We start from the raw sequence: 27,655 nt of genomic DNA on the forward strand, positions 1-27,655 counted from the left end.
GATATCGTTGAAAATTACAAAACACAATAACAGTGTAAATAAAACGGATATTTTAACAGGTAAATTTCAAATAAAACACTTAAAGGCGTTGGAAGCTGCTGGTAACAAAATTGAAATATAATTCGGAGTGCAAAGGGTTAAGATTGAATAAAAATTCCTTTAATCCAAATTATATCTAATACATATATATTTCAATTTATCTTGCATCGGTTTAGCCATTATTAATTCGTGTATTTATTGTACAGAATGGCGCGAAGATTTTCGTGGTGCACGTTGGTGGCATTGGTGGCGCTGCTTTTCGTCACAACCGAAGGTCTTCGTGAACGCAGTACTCAGGTGAGTTAATTGAAATAATAAAAAAAAGAAATCAATTACGTCTCAATTCTGTATAAATACATTTGGATATTTTCGTTTTACAATTACATGCTGGTTAAGATCACCGTCAGTGTTATTTGCGCAGCAAACAAGGTTACATATATAAATTGTGTTGTGCAATGTATTGCTTAATGGAGATTTCGTTTTACGACTATAAATGTTATTTTGCAAAACAGGTATGAACAGCGTTATTGAACATTCATTCGAAGAGTATATTTACCTTTTGTCGTCTGTATTTACTTCCAGAGCAACGCTTCACAACGTTAAATGAGTATACACAAGCAATGCAGTTAAAGATTTCGTTTTATTCAATAATCAAAAAAATTAAATAATCGTTTTTAAAATGAGAAGAAATTGTACAAGAGTAAACAAAACAACGACCTGGTGCTGCAACGACGAAATTAAAAAGTAGTTCCAAAATAGCAAGAAATACGTAGATCGTGGCTAATCGTCAATTACTGCTAATTGGCCTGGCAGAACAACATAATTCGTCTTGCTGTCTTCGCCGACGAAATCGCGATTCTTTCTTCTCTATCCAAAGTGCAATTTAAGAGTACATCAATTCTGTGTCAAGGATACCGTGTTGCGTTTGATACAGTAGCGGGGGCCGTTAATTGTTCGTTGGTTCTTTTTTTATTCACGAAGGTTGCCGAGTAACGGGCCTTAATCCTTATAATTTGAATAGCTTCTGTAATTGAAGATGCATGCGCGTAATTAACGACCGGAGAAGGAAGTTATTTGTACGAGATGGTCCACGACGACACAACGGGACTTCGAGAGGGAAATCTCGCCGGGTTTTATAATCGAAAACGTTGAAGCGTTTCTTCGTTTCCGGTTGTTAAGTCACGTGCCTCGAATACGCTTGTTTCACCGTTTTACCTGAATTCCTGACGTCCACGGATAACGTTAAACGGCTCCCGTCATGCGACGCAGAAAAGACATCGGATCAAAGAAGTCTGACTGAATAAAGCGGTCGAATTCCGATCTGAAATTAGCAGTTTTCACCGCGAATTCAGGATTCCGTGGTCGATAACCTACCATTTTCAAACTGTTCGAGAAAAAAAATCGTTCGACGGTATCGTTTGAAAATGCAGGAAGAAAAACAAAATTGAAACAGGAAAGGAAATTAATTGTATTGCACGAGAGGTTGGAACGCGTGGCGTTCGTCGTCCATTTCTTCATAGAAAGTGTCTTGAATCGTCGAATCGACTTTCCATGGAATTAATGTCAATGGTGTCGCGATTTTGTTTCTTTGCGTTTAGATTGGATGTCGAACGCGTTGCATCTTCGACAGTTCCGTTGTCTGTGTTATAGTTATTCACAGCCGTGCATGGAGTTACCGTTACGAAACGAGTTTACTTTCTCGACAGTTGTAGAATATAACAGAGGATATTGCTATCGGTCAAAATTCACCGTCTCGCTTATTTCCATTTCTCGATGTTTCGTGATGCCCCGGAGTCCATGTAAAAAACCGGTTATAAAACTCTGTATGTATATATACAGGGTGTTTCAGAAAGTTCAGTGCTCGTGGAAACGAGTGAAAGATTCTCAACGTTCAAATATTAATTTTGGAGTTACAAGAAGTCCCCATTTTCTCAGTTTAATTACTTTCCCGTTGTAAATTTTGACAAATGGGAAAAGTTGTGCAACTTGTTAGTTTGTTCGATCAGTTCTGTTACGTTTGTTTGATTTGTTCGATCAATTCAGATTACAAGCTGTTCCACTGTTACTTTCACGTGTTCGATAAATTTCACGTTTTATCGGATCACTTTGATGGAAATTTAGTTGGAAACAAAGCGTGCGTGCAAAGACTGCAAAGAGAATGTAGAAAGTAATACTACTCTAGCTTGCAAAGCAGTTGCAGTATTTATGTCTAATCTGCCCACAATTCGCGCCTATCTCGGTTTCCTTTCGGTAGCGGTTCGAAACAATGGAGGTTCGTTCGAATTTCATTTCGACCGTAAAGTTTTACTTTCGTCATTTTGAGTGGAGAAACAAAGTCACGAAAGTGTTAATATCGCTGGGCAGATAGAAACTGGTCAGCGTCCAACTAATCGATCTCTCGATGCCACTCGTAATGCAATCGCGATGAAGATCTCGAACGTTCGCGGCGATTCTTTCACCGCAAAGGTTACCGAAACGTGTTCCTATGTTAAAAATGACCACCGCGAATCCTTTCATATTCCACGAGACAGAAACGCAGTCTCGAACCACGTGTCAGCGATTGGAAAGTTTGTATCGTAAATAGAAGTAACAGGAACCGAATGTTCCACCAGGATATATTTCAATTTACCTATAATTACCAAAGAATTTAAGATAAATTCGACGACAAACAGACGAATCAATTTGTGAATTTTTTTACGCTTACTGTAAATAATGGCTCGAATCTAGCTTAATTGTTTCATGCAGGTGTTTCGAATCCCCGATATAAACGGCCTGGTAGCATTATTGCACCTCTTCCGAATTAACGATCGTCGTATTTCACGTTGGATCTCTAATATCTATCGATCAAAATCCTTTCGAAATTGTAATCGACGGCGATCCATTATCGTTTTCATTATCTTTCGTAACGATACTTCCCTGTTCTCGCCTGTCTAGCGAAATGTTAGTGAAACGCCTCGGACAGCTGCACGCGAATACCGGAAGTATCTCTGGACGCGCTTGCGCGTACATCCCTATTACGAAATTGTGCTGGCATTACTCAAGGGAGCGTGTGCGCTTAATCTGGAAACCACAGTTACGTGGATCTTTTGTTGATTTTTTTGTGAATTTTATTAACGAGCCAAGCGTCTACTTGGAACTCTAAAACATCCTGAGAGGTTTTACAAATATAGAAAAACGATCTTGCGAATTATTAATTTTTGTTATTGACGCGTAAAGGCCAGGAAAATTTTATATTATAAGGATATTTAATAATAATAATTAATAATATATTATTATATAATTAATCTTATAATTAAATTATAAGATTAAAAGATTATTCTTAAGAGACAACTGTCTTCTTAAATCTCTTATGAAATCTTATAATTAAATTATAAGATTAAAAAATTATTCTTAAGAGACAACTGTTTTCTTAAATCTCTTATGAAATCTTATAATTAATAATATATAATATGAATATTCCTTATAGAACTTACAAGATAGCATTAGGAGGGATGAAACTTGAGAGGATAGTATGTATCGTCAAAATTGACGTTTGATGCTTCGCGGACGTTGCTTGTCAGTCACATTCGTAGGTCAAAGCATACCTCTCGTTTGGTTACTGTTAAGTCGCTATTCAGTTACTTGATATTTAGTGCTTAGTGTAAATCAGCCTTTCAAGTGTGTTGTAATTACACTTCGGTCCAAGAATTGTTATGAAACGTATTGTCGGATACGTATAATGGGATTAGACAAAATTAAATGCGTCTAGGTAGATTTTTCAATGAACTTACACTCCGAAGGATTACGAAGTCGACAAGAATTCGAAACTGAAAGCAAACTGGTAACGATGCAATAGTTAAAAAAGAGCGGTTTGCTGCGTATATAGAAATGTAACTGGTATTTTCGACGATATACAAATAAACTGGTACTCTGACGGAATTAGTCGGTCGATATACAGGGTGATCCATGACGTGTACATAGAAAATATCAGCTTATCCTGCAGGAAACCCGAGTATATTTTCTCTCGATATTTGGAATGGTTTACCATTCTGATAAAACTTTAATAAAAATTCTCTTATTCGTATGCAACGCGTTCAATAACCTTCTGACCGCATCAACATTTATTCTCTTTCTAACGAAATGCTTTTGCAAACTCCTGAATAATTCGATGGAGACGTGCCCGAGGAGCAAGGAAAATTAATCATTCAGTCCCGTTGGAATTTTTGCTAGCGTCTGATTCATTATATGTGGCCAAGCGTTATCTGGATGGGGGAAAAACAGGTTTTCTATTAAGCAATTTAGGCTGGTTTTTCTTCGACGCGAACTGCAATCCACTTACTAACGATACGCTTCTATATCTATCAATTAAGCTGCGACAACTCGAAATGGATTATTCTGTCTAAGGACTCCTTTTTTCAAGGAGTTCCTCCTAAGTCGATTCCAGCTATTTACCTTTTCGTATTTCTAGCTAATGCATGGTTTTACTTTTTGAGAGTTGGTGTCGAGGATTAGGGCTCTTTCACACGAGTGGAGAAGCCTTTATTTTGGAAATATCCTCGTTATTAAGGAAAGAACCCTTATATATACCCTTTATTAACTCCTTGGTATACAGTGATGAGTCTGATTAATCATACGTGCTCGTTATCAAGTTTTATACAGTGTATTCGGTCACCTCTGGGAAAAATTTTAATGAGAGATTCTATAGGGCAAAATAAGACGAAAATCAAGAATACCAATTTGTTGATAGAGGCTTCGTTAAAGAGTTACTAACGTTTAAAGTTTCGCCTGTAGAACGGCAATCTGCGAATAGCTGCGCGCGCACGACAGTGGTTCTCACTCAGACAACTGTAAGGCTGTCGATGAGTTTAAACGTTAATAACTTCTTAACAAAGCTTCAATCAACAAATTAATATTCTTGATTTTCGTCTCATTTTGGCCTCCAGAATCTCCTATTAAAATTTTCCCCAAAACACATTTTCACATTTACTAGGTATTCGTAAAACAATCTATTCTATTTCGTAGCTATTCCTCGCACGAACAAATTTAAACAAAATTATTTGGAATTAAATCGTAACTCATGGAGTTAATGCTGTGTCTACCAGAGCAGAAATATTTAAAAAGAAAAGCAGTCCTCGTATCGAACAATAATCTTCATTCGTCGTGTATGTATGTTTGACCACAACTTGGTATTTGTTTCTCCTCGAAACTCCCACGGGTCGTGGTTTTTTGTTTAAATATTGCAACGATCCGGTCTCTGTTCTCCAACAAGCGTGGACCCGCCTTCACGTTCGAACGAGCCCGCAAGTGTATCGTATTTTCAAGTGCCTCGATAGCAGATAGCCGAGCGGCACGTAGACAGAAATGGCTGGGCGAGGGAAAGAAAGGAAGAAGGAAAGAGACTGCAGGTTCGCGTGGACCACGCCTAGTCGTGCGCCGGTCTCTCGTAACAAATGATACAACGGGTGGCTGTAAATTCGCGCTTTTCCAGCCGCTCTAGATATTTTCCAATGACGAACAACGTCAGTGAGCCGGTGTCACTATGATGGAGCTGGTAAACTAGGCGCGGGACAGGCGAATAGGGGTCGACGGTTCAACCGGACACGATTATGCGTGTTATCGAGCGGCAACATTATCGCGGAGGCGACTGAAAAATAACGATTCCGAAGGAAGGGTCGATTCCTGTATTTAATATTATTAGCAAAGGCGAGTTAATTTATTTTGAAACGTGGTCGTTTCTATGTAATTTTTAGAATCGAGTGTCGCCAGTTTCTATTAAAGTTTAGCCAGCGAGTGCACTATGCAGAATAATTTGTACTAAATTTCGGTACGGCGTCTCACGCTCGTTAGGCACGTTTTAGAGGCGAAAACGGACGACAAGGCGGTCTCGAGCAACGAACTTCCGAGGCGCAATTATCCTAGAAGCGGATAATTAATTCGACGCGAACGGATACGTGACCGTTTCAGTCTCCGCGCGAGCTGAAAAATAACCGTTTTTCTGTCTTTTTCAAACGGTAATTTCACGAGCGGTGATTTATTCGCGGGTAATTTTTGTTACCCAGACGGAGAAATGCAATTAGAATCGTGCTGAGCATCTCGACGAGCTTCAGGATCGTTCCAAATTTCGTAACTTGGCGATTAGAAATCTTTCACGTGGATAGTGAAAGTTTAATCTCGCTGATAGTCGATGAATTGGCGCCACTTTGCGGATTAAAAAGCGAATGCATCAAGCTAAATGTAATCATAGCGACCGACTTTCTTGCTGGTAAAAAGCACGTCTTTTCGAACGTGTACGCGGTTTCGTTGCTGGTGAAATATGGGACATCGCGAGTCGTTTGCTATCAAGTTCATTTTCACTTGTCACGTCAGCGAGGAAAGGTAAACACTTGCACTTGTTTTTGCTTGTCTTCTTTAGTGTGTCAGTATATACATACTAGCGAGTAAATATTCCATGTATAGCTTCTAGTAAAATTCTATTTTTTGTTGACTTTCATTTTTGCACAAAATACAGATCATAAAGGTACTCGATTTATACTCACATGGTTTCAAAATTGTTTCGTACATATCTAGATATGCATATTTGAATATGTCTTTTCTTCGTTTATGACCACATCCATTTCAGCAAGTATGTTAACGACTTTATCAAAATTTATAGCAACCTCTTAAGTAATACTATGTAACAGTATAATGTCGACTGCTAGACCTTTATTTTATATAAACTGCTCGGTATTCAAGGTAATCTATCTAAAATAAAAGTGTTCAATTAGTATATGCTTCTTTAGAATAGTTAAAGTTGTTAATTTTTTCAAGTCGAAATATAAATTCTTAAATTTCTCCAAGAATAGTGTCTGGTGGAGCACCCGATATACAGCGACCTTTCTCTACCCATAAGTTTTAATATTTATAGATATTCGTATCTCAAAATATATCAATTATTCACGAACGCCTACAGTGCCAAAACGTCCAAATCGTGATAATTATTTCCAAATCGAAATAATGTCAGTGAAACGACGAAACGAAATCATTAATCTGTTCAGTGCGAAACATTGCCTTATATTTGCATTTATAAAAATGATTCGATTTATACCTTGTAAAAGTTCTTGAGTTTTTCTTTTTCAGTATTTACAATTAATTTATTGCATATACGTGCATATGTTTGTGTAATAAATTTATTGTAAAAACTATTACATTGCAAACACTTTCCACTGTTTAATGCAAGAAGAATTAGTTTTCGTATACTTTTGAGCAAATACCCCTCTAACAGTTCTACCGTGTAGCCTTTGAACAGCGATAGAAAAGGTCGGGCGATCTTGCTGAAAGTTAATGCACATCATCCGCGATCCTCAATCTAAATTACACATCTATTACAGGCGTTGCTTCCCGTGTTACTGTTGCATTGCGTATTCGTTGCTCGGTTTTGCGCAATCCGATCGCAACGCGAAAAAAACAAGGGAGCAGCGCGAGGTCAGCGAATTTCATTTCGTCAACGGCAAAGAAGCATTTTAGTATACTAGATTCTCCGTTATTAAAAGTGTTGATGAAATAGAACCTCGGGCGGTCAGAGCTCGAGCAGCTATTCAAGCTGCAATCGCCATTAACTCTTTCGTTCGAGCCACGAAGGTGGAAGAGCAGAAGATCTTGACTTGTCGCGTTAAATCATAAGGCAAAGGTCGTTTTCGAAATCTGGTTATTTACGTATTAAAAAGTGGAAGTGGACCGAGCCAATGTTTTTCAGAATATGAGTGAAATATTGTCACAGGATTGTTTTTACAGTGAGAGGAAAATACAGTTATATAAACGAAAATATGCAAAGATTTATGAAATTATTTGATCCACTCTAACACGAATATTGTGTTATGTGAACAGCCAGACGATCTATTATTTTACACTTTCTTATTTAACATACCTTTTACATAACATTTTTCCACCACGGTGCGAAGTAATACTAATAGCTTCAATTTAATTTGAATTTGACCGAGTACGAGTTTACATATACTAATGATATTTAAGAAAAGTTTGAAAGTCGAGAGAGCGTCTTGCAACGAGCGGAGATATATGAAGTCGGTAACGTACGGTCAGTTGGATCAAAGATGTCTTTATTAAGAATCATTTAAGCATTTGTAGTATCTAGAAAGGTGTTTACATAATTCGTTGCTTAATGTTGCAGAAGATATATTAAACAACTTTCAACCTAGACAGTTTATCATCGGGTTAACGAAAGCTTCGGGAATATTGAACACATTTTAGCCTCGGGGGTTAATTTACCGTGGATACACAATTTATTAACGCTAAACATTATTGTTCAGACCATTTTTAGTAAACGCCATTGTACATTTACTTACCAAAAGGCATAGGTACACCAAAACTAGAATTTATTTTCTAAACTAGAATTTTAATTATTTGCAGACATCGAAACGTATGAATTTTTAATGTCGAGGAAAGATATTGTTCTAAAGACTTTTCCAAATGTAAATACAGTGGCAGTGATAAACCATGAATACTAAAAAAATAAAATAGTCAAATAGAAATAATACTGTTCCCCTATTTTGAGATGCAGTAACAGTAAACAGAGAAGACAAGGAAATTCCGTAGCTTAGTCACGATCGCGGTGCAAAGCAGACATTGTCGATACGAATCTAATCTCTCTATGTAACGAAAAGTGTGCGTATTTAATGGGATCTTCGAACAATCTGGGAACACAGAAAACGCAGATCTTTGTTAGTCGCACGAATACGACCGCGGAACCTTGAATAATGAAAGTCAAACAATTATGGGCTCGCGCGTTATAGTGATGATTCGCGGCAAGCTGAATTAACATTATGCGCAGAACACGTATTTCGCGGGGAAAGTTGTTACGTTTCGCAGCCTGTCAAACTGCTCTTTTGTTAGAAAATCGCGAAAAAATACATCGAACGTATCTTGGACAGCCTACGTGTAATTTACAAAGTTGTTCCATATCATGTAACGAAGACTTCGATCCGGAATTGAACAATTTCCGAGTTACAAGGCCCCCGCTATTGTATCAGACATTTTTAATGTCCTCTGCGACGGTGATTAAGTATGTCAGTTTCTCTGGTCAAGGTATCTAACGAAATTGGCGTACGATACTTGGGAACAATCGCTGTCGTGGAATCTGTCCTTGCGACTCTGGAACTGTTGATTTCTAATCTCTCGTTTCAAAAATGTTTTTGTTTATTCCACTAAGTACGTATCCAAAGTTTGGACCGTCGATTTCAAGCACACTCTATGCACTCGTTCCTTGCGCAACGAAAGGACACGAGTTGATTTTCTATCCGTATTCTGGACAAATAATGTCTTTGGTATTCGTTACAGCGTAGGTTTAGACTCACTTCTCAGTGTTTCTAATCTCCCTGGTTCAGTTATGGAACTGAAAGTTCGTATTCTACACGACTCTCAAGCCTTCTCGAAGACGTCTCGTGTCCAAGTTGACGATTGCGCATCGGCCACTACGCGCCATTGCGTAAGAATAATTTTTTCCGAACCTTGGACATAAACGCGACACAATATCGGTAATGGGGTAACGATTACGCAAGGGAAATCTCGGTTATTAATCTGGAACGGTTTTTGCGAGGCTAACGAAGCTTCGCAACATCCCGTTATTAGGCATCACACTCGATGCATCTAATTATAAAGAATATTAACAACCTCCCGAGCATCGATCCGTGGATCTGTAGATCGTCTTGCAGAATAAGGTGCACGATGCAAGGTCGTCCACTCTTACCACGGGATTTCTAGCACCGTTATCAGGCTCATCAGAAGGATACGCTTATCCTTGATCGATTGCGCCCGGTTCAGAAAAAATCTGGAGCGTGTCAGGAATTTGCGAACGAACGTTTTTGCGCGGCGTGTTTCTGTGCACATCGAACGGTTTTATCAGACGAAATGACTCGCATCGGTTTTTCTTCGATCATGGAAACGAGTTCAATGGAAGAATTATGCATAGCGAAGCTGCGAGGTCGATCGAAGACTCCAAAAATAAATTTAGCAACCGTCAAACTGGAACTTTATTTTTACGTTATTGTAATTAAAAAACGAGAAATAAAGATAACATTTTATTCGATATTGTTGGTCAAACTTCGTTGATTAAATTTGTCTCTTAGATGAGAATCGTTACAGAATATGAGACCGACATGTTTTCATCGCGATCTTTGGTTCGTGAATTGCAACTTACAGAAACGTTTGATTTCAGAAATAGATTTGCAACATTTCAGTTTTCAAGAAAAACTTCCTGAAAAAGTTAATCGTTGCTCATAGCAGTGATCGTTCCATTCTATTCAAGGGGGACTGTTAGGTGCGTGTTTGTGGCAATTATTAGAATAATGTAGCAAGTCTAACAATGTGGTTTTGGTCCATAAAGTAAAAGTATCGGAACGGTTTATTTTACATATTGTACATTGCAACTTGCATAACGAGAATGCTGTGTATTCTCAATTACGTGATAGCTTTTTCCGTATATTTTTGCTTTCAACAATGGTGAAGCGAATGAATGGACAATGGAAGGACTACATTATTTTATTTCAATACACAACGTGCACTGATAAATATTAAATAGTTGAATAAGTTCTCATCAGTTTTGCATTTCAAATTTGAATATGCTCGATTCTGGTAAAAACAGAGACTCTTAATGAAAGTAGAATTATGTTATACATAATGTATGAAGTAAGACGTAACATTCAAAATGAAATATCATATAAGAACGAAGGAAACCTATCATCATTGCGTGAGGGAAGTCGAACTCCGTTTATCAAAATTGAGAAAGAGAATGGCTGCAGTATTACCGGCTTATAAATTAGCATTTCTTCACGAGAAAGCTTTTCCTGCCCCATCCATTATGGAAGATTGGAAAAGACAGAAACCAAGAGTGGACGTTTGCTCGTACGTTCAGATTGCAATCCCATTGCAGGTTTAGTTACGTTGAGTATGTCCCATAACACTGACCCACCGCATTACGTGCATTCTGTTGCATCACTGTTGTCCAAGTCGTTGCCATTAACGCGTCGAAGCGAAAGATTTTGTGGTCTGCCATTATCCTTTCGATTATGGTCGAAAGAAAATTGCAATCAGTTTCGAGGACATTCTGATCCTATATTCGTAATTCTTTGCCCTCGAAAAAATAGTCGAATAGTTGTCTAGAAATTTAAAATAATAATTTTATTACGAAACATGTATTATAATTCGTATATAATGTAATTGAAATGTATAAGTTTATAGTCAGATAAATATTCTGTTTAAAAAAAAGTAATAAATACGATTGTAGTGTCGGGGCCATTTTAGTTTGTGGCGTCGCTTCCCATGCTCGCCGCCAGAGGGGTCGCGCTCTCACAAGCGCTCGAACGACTTCCCAATATTCCAGTCGTTTAAGTTTTTAATTCAAATATTGAGATCAAAGATGGGCAAAAAATTCTGTTCGCGCGTTGCTCGTTAAATAAAAATAGAAATGTCAATTGTAGAGCTACATAATTGATCGATCGAACAAACGTCACAGATAAATTGCTACACGGTTTGTTTCATCGATTGCGTATTATTTGAAGATTGGTGAAACGTTTCCCATCTTTGTTCGAGACACACGATGTTCGTGGGTTTCCGGAGTCTATCGGGGTGCAGCGTGGCCATAATCGCGTCTCATAGCTATCGATGCAGCGGATCATAAATCATGATCATTTGTCTGGCGTGGCGATGCGTTGGTCGGATCTCATCGTCCGTGGAAGTGCATTTATATGCACCGGTGCAAGCACGGTTATTGGCCGCGCGAAGATGTGTAGAGGCGTTGCACGTTTGCACACACGTTGATGGATGCAGCGGCTTGCACAAGCGCGCGCATAAGCGTAATCTAAATCAGGTTTTCCATCGGAGAAAGCGCCTCTTCGTTTACGTCGCACGGCTTCCTGAAAATCGCGTTGTTCCTATCCTTCTTGATCGATTTCGATTTGTTTTGTCGTTAGCGACCGCGTAATAATTAACAGCTATTACGAACACCGTGCATCGACCTATCTTGTTATTCGTTCATCGGTTCTTTGCAACTTTAGCGCGCTATCGCGGCACAAAGTTTGTTATTCCAAGCCTTTTACAATACAATTTTCGTGTTTATTAGACATATCGTGGAGAAAAATATGCATTGAAGCGTTAGAAATCAAGTTAGAAGAAGCTTCTTCATTGTACAGTAATTAAAAATATATTCAACTTTGGAGAGTGAACCAAATATGTGTAGAAAAAGGAATATTTTATATTTAATATCGTATACTCATTGCAAAAATTAAACTAGGAATTAACAGTAGTAAACAACTCTGAAGTTTACTATCTTCGTCTTTTATTAAAGTGCCTTTTTAAAAATGTTTAGTAAATATTTTCTCTTGCAAACAGAGCAATAGACGGTATAAATAATCGTCGCGTTTCATTCATGATCTTTTTATAGCGAGGAATACTTTGCTCTATTATAAAACATTACGCAACACGTTTGTTCGTACTTCATTGCTCGATTTGTATTCCGTTGTGTGCTCCTTTTGAAGTAACGTCTAATCATTATTATCTCGAGTTGCATTGTGGTTTGTTAATTCATTGCAGCACAACAAGAAAATAAATGTTTGCATAGTCGAAGAAATTCATCCTGGTTTCCGCGTTCCCGCGTAACTCTGCAGAAATCACGCGATCGAGTATCTCGTACGAAATGCGAGTAAAAGTGGAATAAAGAAACGAGCAATTGCTTTAATATTTCATGCAGCGAAACAGCGCGATTTTGTTTTCGATTTCCCGACAAATTACCGATGTAATGGCGATGCACGTTGTTTGTCGTTGTTTGACTTATCTTTACAGGTCATTTTCAAAGTTTTGATCAGTCGAGCTATTGCAAAGTTTAAGTCTTGTTTGTTGGAAAGCGTGCAATTTTAATTAAGATGAATTCGATGAAACATTGGCTCTTTTTACGGTACTTATTTATCAATTTCTGCTTCGACAATGATGGACGCGGTTGAAGTACGTTCTATTTGTTCGAACCTGACTGGTTTTCAATCTCTATACGATCGTACATCACGAACCGTTCATACTCATCCATCTTAATTTTTCGATAATTGAAGCCTGGTAAATATAAAATTTGTTCTACTTAAAGCGATCATTTCACCAGTGATATATCGTTTTATACTTTATTAATTTTAATTTAAATTAATATTAACCTAGATATCGTGGTTTGATCTTTTAGAGATTTATTATGATTTTAAACCTTTTACCAGGACTTTAATTAGGCTGTCATAGCATTGGAAGGGGTGCACAAGGTTGTCGCTAATAGTGTTGCGTGATCATTCGGGTTGGTTTTTGTTCGAGTGATGCGACGCAGACAAGTTCACTGGAACAGATAGGCGATGTCTTGTTTGAATAACCTCTGGGAGTGGTAATTTGCATTCAATCGAAGTAGTACATACATAAATGATGGACAATGAAGAGAAATTTTTATTTGGTAGAAATTTTGCAATCCGAGGCTTCGTTAGTGACACGTAAGCTGTCGAAGCTTTAAAATAGAAAAATATGAGAGCAAGAATGAAACGTTCGAACATAGAAAACTTGGACAATATTTTTATTTTCTTTAGGGTGATCTTATATGTTACAAATGACCATATCGATCGTGTCATCCGAGTTACATCACTCTTGCAAGATAAACGACTGTCAGATCAGATCTTTCTTGATCTCTTCTTGTTCTTATCAAAGGTGACACACAGTTTTGCATTTCTAATCAGGTTAATTGTCAATTTCAACACTGAAGGCTGTTAATAGAAGTCTCGATGATTATTAGCATCTGCAGTCTCGTAATTTTCAGAGTAGCGATAATCTTCAACCTGATTCCGTGGGATCAGAGAATTAGGTGTAACATTACGGACAGTGAATTTTGCATAATTGATACCAATGTCGCGATTTCCATAATTCTTAATGACCTGTCTATGTAAACGAGCGATTTCCAATGTTCTTCGAAGACGAGTCGAACACTTCGCGTAACAGTTCTCGTATTTCTTCTTCCCTTTATGTATAGAAAGTTAAATCGTAAAACTATATGCTCAAGAATAATAATTCTCGAAATTATAGCATTCAGATTTTTTTGCAAGCCTCATTAAGACAGTTTTAAGTGGCATATAGATTAATGAATCGATAAAGGAAACGTTTTTAGTATTTTAGTTTTGAATAATTTGACTCTTTAATGGTAATTAAAATTCCTCTCGAAAAATTGCAAGAATTATAGAAGAAAGTCAAAAGTTAAAAGTAGTGGATACATCGAAAGTAGTGACACGATAATCAAGTCCTTCTTCGATCACTTTTTTCTGACATTTTTTTGCGTGTATTGGTTCCTGGAAACTCTGAAATAAAAAAAGAAGTAAAAACAAATGCAAATTTTGCTTTCTCTCATGATTTCTGCGGATGCTGTTTTGCACAATTCGTGAAATAAATGTCAGGAAGAATTCTCCATAAAACCCAGGAAGTAGGAGTAATTTTATTCTACGTTAAAATAATTACCAGTAATTACTACATTCGTATTACAGAAATTCATGGATAAACTTCCCTTATATTCGTACATTAATATCAAATTTATGTGTACGATAATCATAGTGCGTGCGCGTGGTAAGATTTATGAAGTCGAAAATGAGTTCGATCGAAGGAAAATATCTATTGCGCCAATTATCGTATTACTCACGCCTTATTAAATTTTTTACGGTGTTTATATAGACGTCCTTCGAGTCGCATTACCAAAGAATTGCATTTCAACGCGAATCTTGCTTAATGTTTCGGTTTACAAGTTCCTAATTGCATTTACTGCGAGGCAGATCGTTTCATGCGGCGCAGAATCGATCGAGTGTATTTACAAATTGACGATTTGTTTCGCTATCTTGTAATCTCTACTTTCATTCTTGTTTTTGAAAATATTGTTTAATCTTTTATATTGCAGGAGCAATTAGCAAATCTTGTAAGTAGATGTTAGGAATTTGAGGATGTTCGTTGCATCATTTCTTACCTTATTATTCAAATATAATACCTAGTTGATTTTATCTGTAGTCAGCTATTTAAACTTGGAATATGATTTTATCGTCTCAAGGAGTAACTCGTTTGAGTCTACATATGATTTCATATTAACTACTTTAGAACAATTAATTTTTATTTAAAACTGCCAAATGGAAATTTTTATAATCTTTGTTAATTCTTTGAATTTTTATCTAAATTTCAAATTACTGGATCGGAAGTTTCTCACGATTTCTTTTACAGTATAGAATTTTATTACAGAATCGAGAGAGGATAATGAGAGCGACGACACTTTTACGATCCATATATCGTACGGGAAAGAAAATGATGAAGGGGGGGCCCCCGTAGAAAGTCGACGCTGCTCGATTTTGCGGTTCGAAATCGTTTCGAAGGATGCGTTCGATCGAAATCGACGCAGAACTCGTTCGATCAGCTGTTGGATGGTTTCTCTTGCACGCTCGATCCCGTTTTCGTTTGCTGTCGATCTTGACAGCCAGGAATCGCAACGATATACTCATCGATTCGCGTGCGCGACGGATTCGTACGAGTTCAGAAAAGTATAATTCCCGAGAGTAATTTACGAAAGTGGGTCAAATATAGGATAACATAACTGCTCGAGGACTTTAACTTGGTCTACATTTTTGATGCGTATCGTCGTAACAGTCAATTGCACGTTGCATGCGGTGTCAGTTGGTCGATTCTGGGACAACGGTATAATCGAAATTATACAGAGTGTTTCACTTATCGAAAAATGTGAACAAATAGTTAAAACAGTATTTTCTAAATTAGAAAGGACCAAAGAAAATTTTTAATCTGCAAATATTTCAAATATTCAAAAATTCAAATTTAAATATCGAGATGAGAAGTAAAAAAGATCTATCGACAAACAAGCAGGTAGCAAAATTGAATCGAATCTGGTGCATCGGTCAAAGAGTGACGATTTTTAAGAGGTTATCGATGCACGCAAGGTACACATAATTTATAAGACGTGTGTTTACGCGGCACAAATTGTCGAAAAGTGTCTTGCGAAACGCCGATGCAAAATAACTCGCGTGAAAGGATTTCGTGGATCGTTTTACGGGGCCAACCACACCCTTGGCTTTGCGAACCAGTTTTTTTAGGTCGCTTCTACGCATTAACGTTTGTCACTCCTTGAAATCATCTAGATATACGAAGGCTGGAATTTGGCATACGACTTTACATAATCCGTCACGTCAATAGCTGATTATTAGGTCAATACTGTGATTTGCTATTTAATTCGTTACGACATCCTGGTTTCGTTAAATTTTTTGTTCATCTCAGTTTGACGTGTTTAAGACAGATGAAATTATGAGACTTTTTGCTTTTGTTCGACAACTAATTGCCTTTTATTTTTTAAATGTAAATTTGATATTATCGATCATAGCAAAATTTCAAATGAACTGAGATACTATATCTTGGTTAAAAGAAACTGAACATTTAATTGCTTCGAATCGTTATTACATTTCTCTTCTATTCTGATTTCCAACTGCTAACGTTAGTATCGTTCTTTTCTTATTGGTAGTATTTCGAACAGTGGAGGTAGACATGAGTGATTGGCAGATACAGGTGTATCGTGGGCGTGACAATCCCAGTTGTATGTTTATAGGAAAGGGAAGATTTCTAACTTTCCCTTCTCAGAATTGTAATGGAGTTCTTGGAGATGAACGAATTCTGCGATGATTAGTATGTAGAGCATTCCTCGATACCCTCGTTTAAAAAATTTTAGCTCACGTCGTTCACAGTCACTTTCAGTCATCAGAAATAATTTGTTCTTTAAGTATCATATATCATCTTAGCTCTTCGGCGCAAAAAACTGAATTTTTTCGCTATTCCTAATTTCGAGAAAACAGCAAATTACACATTACATAAATCCTTTGGCACATATTGCATGGGAACCACAACTCTCTCTAGTTTCGTTGACATTTTGATCGAACACCGGTCGTTTCGTTCCTTTCAACAGACACGCGTGTACGAAGTAATTGCAACGTTTTCGGTAGAAACATCGAATGTAAATTTCGCCCTATAAAAGAAAAGGAGAATTGCTGGGAGTCTCTATTCGATTAATCGTTACGAAGTAGAATCTGCAACCGCGCTGGTCATCGTATTCTCGGTGCAACGCTGTTTTTATCGAAATTACCGCGATTCCACGGATCACGGAGTCAAACGACGCGAAAAATCACTAATCACACCGATGAATAATTCACAGCCTTTAATCGAGCGTTTCTTGCCGACAAAATCGAGATCACGGGATCGGTGATTAATCGTTCCCCTGGAATCGTTTGGTGTTTCGCAGTCGTTGATAATCAGCGATCCCGAAGGCGGATTCCCCGATGTCGGAAGTCAAGTGGCGAAAGTACATTCATCGATCGAGATTCAGTTCCTCAGAAAAACTGGAATCCAGTTTCGTCTTCGCTATTTTAAACGCTTTCCTTTGTTCCTCTCCATTTTGGATCCGTTCCTTTGAGAAACGAAAATGTCGTTACGAGAAGTTCACCAAGAATCGAGTACAGATAGCAAAGTTTAATTCTCGTTTCCTAGAAAGCGTGCAACTTCGAAGCAAGCAAAGTCGAAGGAAAATTGGTTCGTTCTACGTCGCTTCATCCGTTGGCTGCAGTTAAGTGCATTCGATTTGTTCGAACTTAACTGGGATTAAATCCTTGTGCAATTACAATTGGCATGAAAAGTACTGGCCACTTCTCTTTTCTCTTCGATCTCTGCTGATTGCTTTTGAACCTGATCCTGATCCAGGATCTCTCTATCGAGGACGCTTGAAATTCAACTTTTTACTTCTGAGAGGCTAGTTTTTTTTTAATGATATTTACGATTACTAGATGAGGTAGCAAAGTGGATAGTTTAATGTTTTTAACTTTTAAAGGTGTATTCTTATAACATTGTTGCGATTGTCTCGTCTTTTCGAAGGTCAGTTTCTGGCCAAAGGTTGCCTGTTTGGCAGTTAATTGAATGATCTCGAGGGCGGGTTCCTCGATGACGGAAGTCGAGCGACGAAAGTACATCCATCCTATGAAAAGCACAGATGCAAACAGAAATCCTGTCGAAAACCAAGGACAATGCGCCCGGATACCGGCGAGCGAGCTGACCAGGCATCGTCGAAGCGGTCTACCTTCGATGAAACGAAAACGGCCTCTCACCGCTGTCAGCGTAACATGCTTTTTCAATAATTCGCGGCGATATTACGCACGACTGCGCCGTTGTATTGGCGGCACATACGTGCAATGGTCGAGAGGTGTATCTTTAAACAAGAATAAAATTTCTTTCATTTTTCCATCAAAGATTACAGGATATTTCGAAAACACTCGAGTAGCTGTATCTAGAGGCTAACATGGCTGAAAAATGTCCCACACACCTTACTTTTCAAGTTATGGATGACCAAATAAAATGTCCACCATGTGACTCAATACCATAATTTTGCATAAGTTGGAAAATATCAGGTGTATCATCGTTTACTTGCTTTGAATACAGAATAGATTTTAAATGGACTCCAATTATCGTCACTGAAAAGGTACACACGTGTTCCTCATTCTTCACTACTGTGCAAACATTCAAAGTTTCGCGAAAATTGATGCATTGGGATTGGTTACATAGATTTTCAATTTGTTCTTGCGCAAAGTTGACAGGCGAGTCAAGAAGCCGTTGTTTTTTTCGATCGCAGGAGGCATTGCAGGATACTCTGCATTGGAAGATAGAAAGTTGCACCTCACGAATCGAGGATTAAACACACGAGTAGAGTAATTTTCTCTAGGATATTAAAATTGTGATTCGTACCTTCCACCAATTACGGTTGCCATTTCGTGTTGCAAAACTGTTACACATCGTGTTGCATGTTCCTAATCATAGGAGATGTGTTCGAAATTACCGATCGGCGAGAGTTCGATCGAAGATTCCCTTAACTCGCAACAATCCCGTATCATCCAATTACGCAGATAAACAGCTGATTTGTAATTACACGGGGGGTAGGTAGCAATCTTGCAAGTATCCTCATTGTTGCGTACATCTAATCGGATTGTAAAGATCCGTTCGTGATTCCCACCTATCGAACTTCTCTCGTTATCCGTTTAGAAAAATAATTGGTTGCCGCACGACGCGTTAAAAGTGGATGAACAGAGACTTCGTGATTTTAATTTTTTAAAGTAACAAGTCGTTTACCGTTTATTAAGAAATCTATTCGCGCTTTAATAACACCTGTTGGGCGCTGAGAAGTAAATAATGACGGAAAATTGTCTAATTCTACGTTATACAGACACCGTACTGAGATAGATATACCCCTGTTATTAAATTTACCATTATACCTTTATTGATGTATCTTTCTAAGTAGGTTTTGAAACAAAAATACCAATTGAGAAGCAAAATGATTGGTACGAACATGGCACAGATTTGCATTGTAGAAACGTGTAACAGAAACAAATTTTCTAATCATAATTTATCCTACAATAACTAGTAATAATAGTTGCAATGCAGTGAAAGTCACAAAATTCAGACAAATATTAACATCGTTAGATTAAAACTTCTACAGTATGCAATCATATGCACCGTGCAAATTTCTTTTAGACTCGAAACAAGAAATCTGTATGACGTTTCATAACTAGTAAATCTATCATTAACGTATCTAGTGGAAAAGGGATACACGTATGGAGCAAACGTAGACATTTTTGCGTTTCAACCAGTAGTTCTGTGATCTCGTGAAAAATTAGTCTTATTAGCTGAACGACTCTCCGATAAATAAAAACTAATAAAAATAAAATTTACGTCAGCGAACGTCACAGACTGTTACGTGTTCGTTTCGCGTGTATTTAATTACGAAAATTACCATCCGAACCACTTTGCGTCCTCGAAGTGGTTTTTTATGGACTCCTGCGCCTTACACTGTATGAGAAATGTTGCAAAATTTTATAATTTTTAAAGAGAAAAAACATGCAACGATTCACGCAAATCTCGCAACATTCACGACCTTAATGATCGAAAATAGTCCCCCGTTTCGGAATCGAACGCTATGCAAATGCAGACCAGCGGGTGTCTGGTCATTTTTCCAGCCAGCATATGGCCGTGATAACAATCACCGTGGGTGGTAACGAGTTAACACTTTATTGCAAGCAGATGCACATTTTTTCTTTTTTTTTTTGCGAACATTGCACTATGCAGATTCGATTTGCTCCGTTGTGACTAAGTTGCGCCAAATACAGAAGCGTTGTTCGACGCTTTCGAAATCGAACGCGAGCGTAATTGCGACGTAGGAAGCAATGCTAATGTCGGTATTATTCAGAATGATAATTGTCCTACGCGCTTCGTGATTTTTCAGCTGAAACCGCGACTTCGTGGAAACTGCGCAATCCTAGTCGCAAATTTGCGAACACTTCGGGGAGCAATTTTCTTTTCATTTCGGTTCAACGATCTAACCGATAGAAAGCTATTGGCGCGCGATGTAATTGAGGGTAATTAATTTGTTGCAAATTCGTGTTACGAAAGGTACTTCGGGGAACAATCTTTCTTTGGAATGCTATCGATATTCTTTGACGACCGTGAAACGTGAATCAAATTGGGAATGTCGATGATTTCTGCTGGATGGATTAACCGACGATGATCGATCAGAAACGTGTTCGTTTCTAAACGATTCTAATCTCTTTATGTTGAGGTTTGTTACTACTGTCGGCTCGAGTCGAAGCAATGGTTAAAACAATGGGCGTTCGCTAACAAAGCGATTTTTTTTTTAATTTTTTCTTAACGATCAGTGTTTCTCGTAACAATAACAAGACAATGTTATGGTAACTTGTTAGGTGAACTTCGCGAAGAAATAAAAAGAAAGCGATCTGGAATGCTACGCCACTGCTGCTTTGAATTCTCCATCCTCCCTATTTACCAAACTTTCTACTTATTTTCGAGGCGGGAAAACAATCCGATAGGACAACGATTGTCATCGACGGAAGAAGTTGTAGCAACCGTCACGGAGTTTCTTGCGGACCAGGGCGAGAAATTTTACCAGATCGAAATCATTGCAACATCAAGCTAGCATATAATGCAACAAAGTAATTAAATAAAATTCGAAATCTTAACACGGGGATATAGGAAATATCAAACTTTGTATGGTCTGATATGTTTTATTTACTCAGTGACGATAACAAACAACATTTTCTTGAAGCCTTCTCCAGGTGGGGATAGAAAATCTACGAAAAAATTTCTTAATACTTTGACGGCCGCTGTCACGTATACGTGAGTTTGCGAGCCAGCAGACGTTGGCCACTGTCACGTGTACGTGATCTACTGTATCAGCCACCATTTCATCATACATACATTCAACTTATTACGTTTTGTTGGATATTGAAATAAAAGTAAGGACTTAGAAACACGTGCGTGCGCTGTGAGCGTTATTTTAAGACGTTCGTTGAGGTTACATTTACAATTCCTTATAATAATATTCCTAGCATCTTCATGTATCTCACTTTGGTCTACATTATCAGTGGCAACGAACAACGGTCTTTTGCGTGATACGTGCGGCCATTAACACTTTGATTTATCACTATGATGCTAGAAAAATTAATTCTCAAGCTAAGACGTCGAGGGAAATAAATTTGGATAGCATTTGTAAATTATAACAAGGTTGCAAAAATAAGTACTGAAAAAATTCTAGGTTATGTAGCTCACAATGGACTAAAATCAAAATTTTGCTTTTGCAGAATATTGTACGGTATTGATTTGGCAGTGAACGTGTTAAAGTGTTAATACGAAATTCTTGTGACACTCCTTCAGTGTAGAATTTGAAATTTTCTATCCACTCTCATAGCATTATATTGTAGTCACATCGTTTTATAGAAATATTAGGTCCATGGATCCAACAGTTAAGTGAAATTGATCCAATCTAACCAATTTTATGTTTCAACAAACTCAACGTAGAAATCAAAGTTTTCTATCCATTCTCGTAGCATTATACTATAGTCATATCGTCTCATAGTGATACTAGGTTCATAGATCCATCAGTTATGTGAAATCGATCCAATCTAGCCAGTTTTATGTTTCCAATCCTTAATACGCTCCCTCAAGGTAAAAATTTGTTTTCAATTCACTCTCGTAGCATTGTATTGTAGTAATGGATTCATCCTCTAGGTTCATGGACCCGTCAGTTACGTGAAATCGATCCAATCTAAACGGAGCCAGTTGAGCGTGAATAGGATGCAGCCGATGGTTACAAGGCGCGTTTTCGCGAAAGCCTGACCATCGTTATCGAAATGAATCTCCCCGTTTATCAATGTGCCCGATTAGAAAACATCTTTTCACGGTCCAACGAATCGACGGAGAGTCCTCTCCTTATCTCCTTACTTTTGGCGCGCGTCTTCCTCGTTAATGATGTTCCGCGAATGGGAAAAAGGACATCGCGGCTGTCGGGCGCTTTCGATTCGTTCTACTCGGTCTCATTTGGCGGTACAAAAATCTCGCAAAAACGGTTCGACCGTTCTTGGGAAACTCCGCGGAGACGTTATTTTGCAGTCTTATTTACAGTAGTTAGCTCGGCGAGGCGAGGCGTGCTTAAGGCTGCTCGACTTGGACTGCATGCTTGACTAGGTAACGTGACGTGAAACACCGACTTTTACTTTCAGCGTCGATTCTACGTGTGTCCGAGACAGATAAGGATAAACGAAACTGGAACGCCAAGGCACACCGGGGAGACCGGAGTCTTGGTCCAATTTAAACTGTTCTCGGGTAAATACGGCCCTTCTGACCTTCTCGCGGAGCACACTCGCCTAAGAGCTAACGGAAGAACTTATGGTTCACCGTTGTGTCGTTGCGTCGCGAAAGCGATCTGCACCGTTGACTAAAGTAATTTTCCTTTCGACTACTTCGAACTCCGTGCACTTTATAGTCCGTTCGAAGTTTGCATCGCCCTTTACTGGAAAATATTATCTTCACGTATCATTGGTTATATCAGAATTATTGACCTTTTTTTTCTTAAATTAACGAGACAGAAAAGGTGATACGATATTAAATTTTTAAAAAGCGTAGAAGGGGGAATTTATTACTAAAATTTCGTGTCAATACGTTCAAGAAATCCCGATAACCAGTTCGAAGTACACGGTTTCGAGGTAAACGCCTTCAAACCTGTCAGACTGCGATTGTGTAATCCGACACACCCTCGAAAATATTCTGTGACGCCGTTATTTTATCGAATTTCAAAATGAAACTTAAGGAATATATATTTAGATGATTGATACTTTCAAAAGATTTCTAAAGAGTTCTTAAATTTTTGGCTATGTGTAAATATCACAAAGGAAATTCGAGACCCCTAGAAAGTATAAATGGAATTCAGTTTTTATTATTTAGCTATTTTGTATTTGTTTTGAGTTATTTTTATATTAATTGAAATAAACAGCTTTTATAAATTGGGTCGAGCTTGGTAAAAAGGAAAGGCTTCTATTCGATTTTCCTATTTTTATTAGATCAGATGACGCAAATTACTTTTATCTCGTTTTAATTGATCCAATCCATCGGGTGTTACAGATACTTATAAATGCTCGATTGATCAGTGCATTGCGTGCGATAAACGCCTATGGGCATTCGGTGAATGTGCTTCGTAAATGCCAAGACGGGATTTCCGCACACGTCGCATGCCCAGCATATGAATCTCAGCGCTGAAAGGATCGAACGACTTTTAAAAAAGCACGGAAATATATATTCTTCGACTTAATGGATACTTTCTAGAAATAGAATGTCTACATTCGTGCTCACAGAACAGCAGTCGAGATATCTCAATTTTGAAACTTTCAATTCCAATGTAAAAATCGAAAGGATTGTTTGTTTGAAAAACTTGTCATCTTTATATTAAGTTTTCTAATATTGCAATGCTATATAATAAGGTTTGAAAAATTAAATTTGAGAATTTTTATATCACACATAATAATAGAATTAATTGTTGATACACGAGAAATAGATCACAAGTTTGTATGTTACTTGGCACGTTTTCTGGATGTGTCACAATATTTTACTTCGTTCAACGTTGAGTATTATCACTGTGTTACACAACTCTTAATAATGATACTATAGTTTCACTTCTAATACGAACACGTTATACTAGGCTGTGACTGTTCAAAGAAACTAAGTAGATCAGTTTTCTAATGAGTGACAATTACACCATGGTTGGTGCTCGAAGAAATAAATATCTAACGATAAGCTGTAACGACAAAAACAGTATCGTTCAGACGATATTTAAGATGTTAGCTTGTTTAGTGAAATAGAAGAATGATTTTTTAACACAATAATTGGTACAAACGATGTGAAGTATATTGATTGTAATTGCCATCATCTTCGAAGCTTTTAATCGACCAACGATTAGTATCGTTTCGTTAAATAAAGAAGCAATTCTGTTATTAGAGTAAATATAAAGCTTTCAAAATACCGTCTCGCTTTGTTACAGCGATTGAAAGAGTTCAACTAATACACAGTACTTTGGATGAAGTTCCTAGCAGTACTGATAGCATAACAGAAAATTACACCGATCGTTTTGAAGCATTATGTTCAACTAGTTGGAACAAAAATGATAGTCCAGTGATAGAAAGTTTCCTTTCTTTGCAATTTATTTCTACAAATAAAAAGTCCAAATCTAGATAATTTTCGAAGGAATTATTATTTTCTGTAATTATTTTATAACTCTGTCTATTCTTATCCAACCCAGACGAAATATTATTTAGTTACTCTTTATGTTCCAATTGAAAGTACAGGATACATAAATTGCAAATATATTAGCCATAATTGTACACTCTGTTAGGTTTGTTTCAACCGTGATAAAGCAAATAATTACATCGAATTAAAAATTTTTTCGTTGAAAGTCCAGTTTGACCAGCGACGTTAATAACTAATTTTCGAAAAATAATGGGTCAGCGAATTCGTTTTTTCCACGAGGAATTAATTGACCGGTTCGTGATTTAACACAGTTACCGATGACTCGTCAGTGAAATCCTGAATCCGCTTTAACGTCGTTTATCGCCGGTGGACACGGAAGAACCATAATTTAAGATGAGTATCGGTTACCCGGTTTAATGATGGAACGTTGGTTGGTTAGGTTCATTAACTATCGTCAGCGATAACCGATCGGTAGATTTATTCATAGAGTCTCGTTACTCCTATTCGCGCAAATCGCGAGTCTCGCAAATAATCGTCTAATTAGTATTCTTTTGTGGTTTCGCAAGACACGATAAGCGTACGATTAATCAAAGACGCCTGAGTCTTTTGTCACAAATTCCGACAGCGGATCGATTCAAATCATATGGAAGAGAAAGTCTTTTAATTCGTCTTTTTATGAAACGTTTCGACATACTTCGTAACAACAAAATGAAGTATTAGGCAATGTAGAACGAATCAATGAACGACGTTGTAAAAAAAAAAAATGAGTACGTGTGGAAATGTGGCTGTCGATCTTCAATCTTGTGTCTCGTATATACCAATTAATTCGTATCGAATCTCTCTGTGCAATAATTTGATAAGTGAATAAATATTCGCAATTTAGGGTTAAAGAAACGTGAGACCAACGAGCTCTTTTTCTGCTCGTTCAACGATCGCTGATGCTTTCACCTTAAGTCTGCCCATGAAATCGATTCGTCCAGTCTCTTCCTGGTTCGGTAACAATCTACCGAGCGTTCATCTTTTCGTTTTTTTTCTCTCTGTATCTCTTATCAACACCAATTCGAGGAAAGTGATCCCCTACTCGTTACATGGATATCCCAGTTCCGGTAAGAAATTATTTATTTCTACGAGAAATTAGTTTTCTCGTTCTGTTTGATCGACGTCGTAATTAAGGCAATAGAGATCTTAATTCCGTAACATCGATCGTTGGCGGTAGCACAAGTGTTTCCTTAGTGTCGTTACGTGACAGGACTTTCCTCGCGTGGCACAAACTTCCCTCCGTTCTTGCTCTAATTGCATTCGATCGATGCTTCGGCGTAGCTCACCTGTAACATCGCAGGTGTATCGCGAACGATGACGCTGGGTGTCTTCATTAAGCTGCTTGCGAAAGAAGTCTATTGACTGCGCTCACGCGATAGAAATAATGACGCAAGTCGGTTTGCTCTAGGACTCGTCGCGTTATGAAACTAGGCAAACGACAGTTACCGTGTTCGGATGCATCTTAAGTCGTGCTGTTTGCATTGATTAACCTAGTATTCGAGAACCGTGTAAAATTTTATTTAAATGTAGGCGGATCGCCTGGAATATGAATGAAACGCTAACCAGCGATTTATTCATCGCTTGTTCCAAATATTCTTGGTAGTTTGAGAAATTTAAAATGATTTTGTGTGTTAGCTTCTTTAAATACTTTGATCGTTTTTGTAATAGCTGAATATTTAATTGAATTGTAGATAATATAGGAATTATTAATAATATTTAATCTGCAATCTATTATTTGTTCGCCTCCGTAATTATTATTAAGCAATTAGAATGTTAAACACTTCCTGTATTGTTCCGCGAAGGTTATTGAGCCATTTAATTCGAATTTATTTATCGCTTGTTCCAAGTATTCCTGGTAGTTTCAGAAATTTTAAATAATTTTGCGCGTTAGTTTCTTTTAATACGTTGATCGTTTTTGTAATAGCTGAATATTTAATTAAATTGTAGATAATATAGGAATTATTAATAATATTTAATCTGCAATCCATTATTTGTTCGCCTTCGTAATTATTATTAAGCAATTAGAATGTTAAACAGTTCCTGTATTGTTTCACGAAAGTTATCGAGCCATTTAATTCGAACAAAAGTGTAGTGCATATATTTGAATAAATTTGAATGTTTGTGTACATGTCGACAGCGAATGACTCTTTTCTCGTAGCGTTAATTTATTTAAAGCAGCATTTCGCAGGTACACGGTTACTCGTTTCGCATTACATCGTGTAACATTGATAGTCATTGTCCAAATGTGCAATTTATGTGTTTAAGTAATCCGAATGTATATTTAAGAAAATTATTACAGGTAGATTGGACCTCACGAATTGTATAATTTTCTTGCTCGTAGTTTTCGCGTTTTCCGAGAAACTTGTTTCTTAATTTCTTGAAATTATAGTCTCCAATATAATTTCATCAACTACAAACCTTCCTTAGTTTTTCGTAATGAAATTCATGAACGTTTGCGTGTAATCGTTATCGAACAAAACGGATTCGTGCAACAGCTGGATTACCTTGAACGCTCGAAATCTCTGAAAGTAACTGGATCTTCCACTTAAAATGCAGAAGCAGGCTGCCTGTGAATAGCAAAAAGTGATCTCGTGTTAAACAAAAAAAATTGCTGTTAAACGAGCGTCCGCCATTGAAAAGTTCTGATTACGAAACTGGACTATACAGGGTGTTCGGCCACCCCTGGGAAAAATTTTAATGGGGGATTCTAGAGGCCAAAATAAGACGAAAATCAAGAATATCAATTTGTTGATAGAGGCTTCGTTAAAAAGTTATTAACAATTAAATTAAAAAATTTCAAATCGTTCTGGAAAAATTATTTTCGATTGCGGGGGTCAATTACAATCATTTTTGGTGAATAGACATGCCCCCGAAATCCTAGCCACTCTCTAGAAAAAAATTTGAGAAGGTATGAAATTTTTCGACGGAAAAAAAAAAATTCAAA

The 27,655-nt window shown here is 37.5% G+C and overlaps 1 protein-coding gene across 1 annotated transcript in view; it reads left to right on the forward strand.

Annotated features, from left to right (window-relative positions):
- Positions 1-27,655, forward strand: part of LOC122401379 (mucin-17-like) — a 58,920-nt gene that overhangs the window by 8,174 nt on the left and 23,091 nt on the right. The window contains exon 2 of the mRNA XM_043403465.1: positions 246-336. Coding sequence (XP_043259400.1) covers positions 247-336 — 90 coding nt within the window. The 5' untranslated portion in view covers position 246. The remainder of the gene's footprint in view (positions 1-245; positions 337-27,655) is intronic.

The sequence above is a fragment of the Colletes gigas genome, unplaced genomic scaffold, assembly GCF_013123115.1.
Source record: "Colletes gigas isolate AHSC1104 unplaced genomic scaffold, ASM1312311v1 Colletes_gigas_Sc00024, whole genome shotgun sequence".
Taxonomy (NCBI): domain Eukaryota; kingdom Metazoa; phylum Arthropoda; class Insecta; order Hymenoptera; family Colletidae; genus Colletes; species Colletes gigas.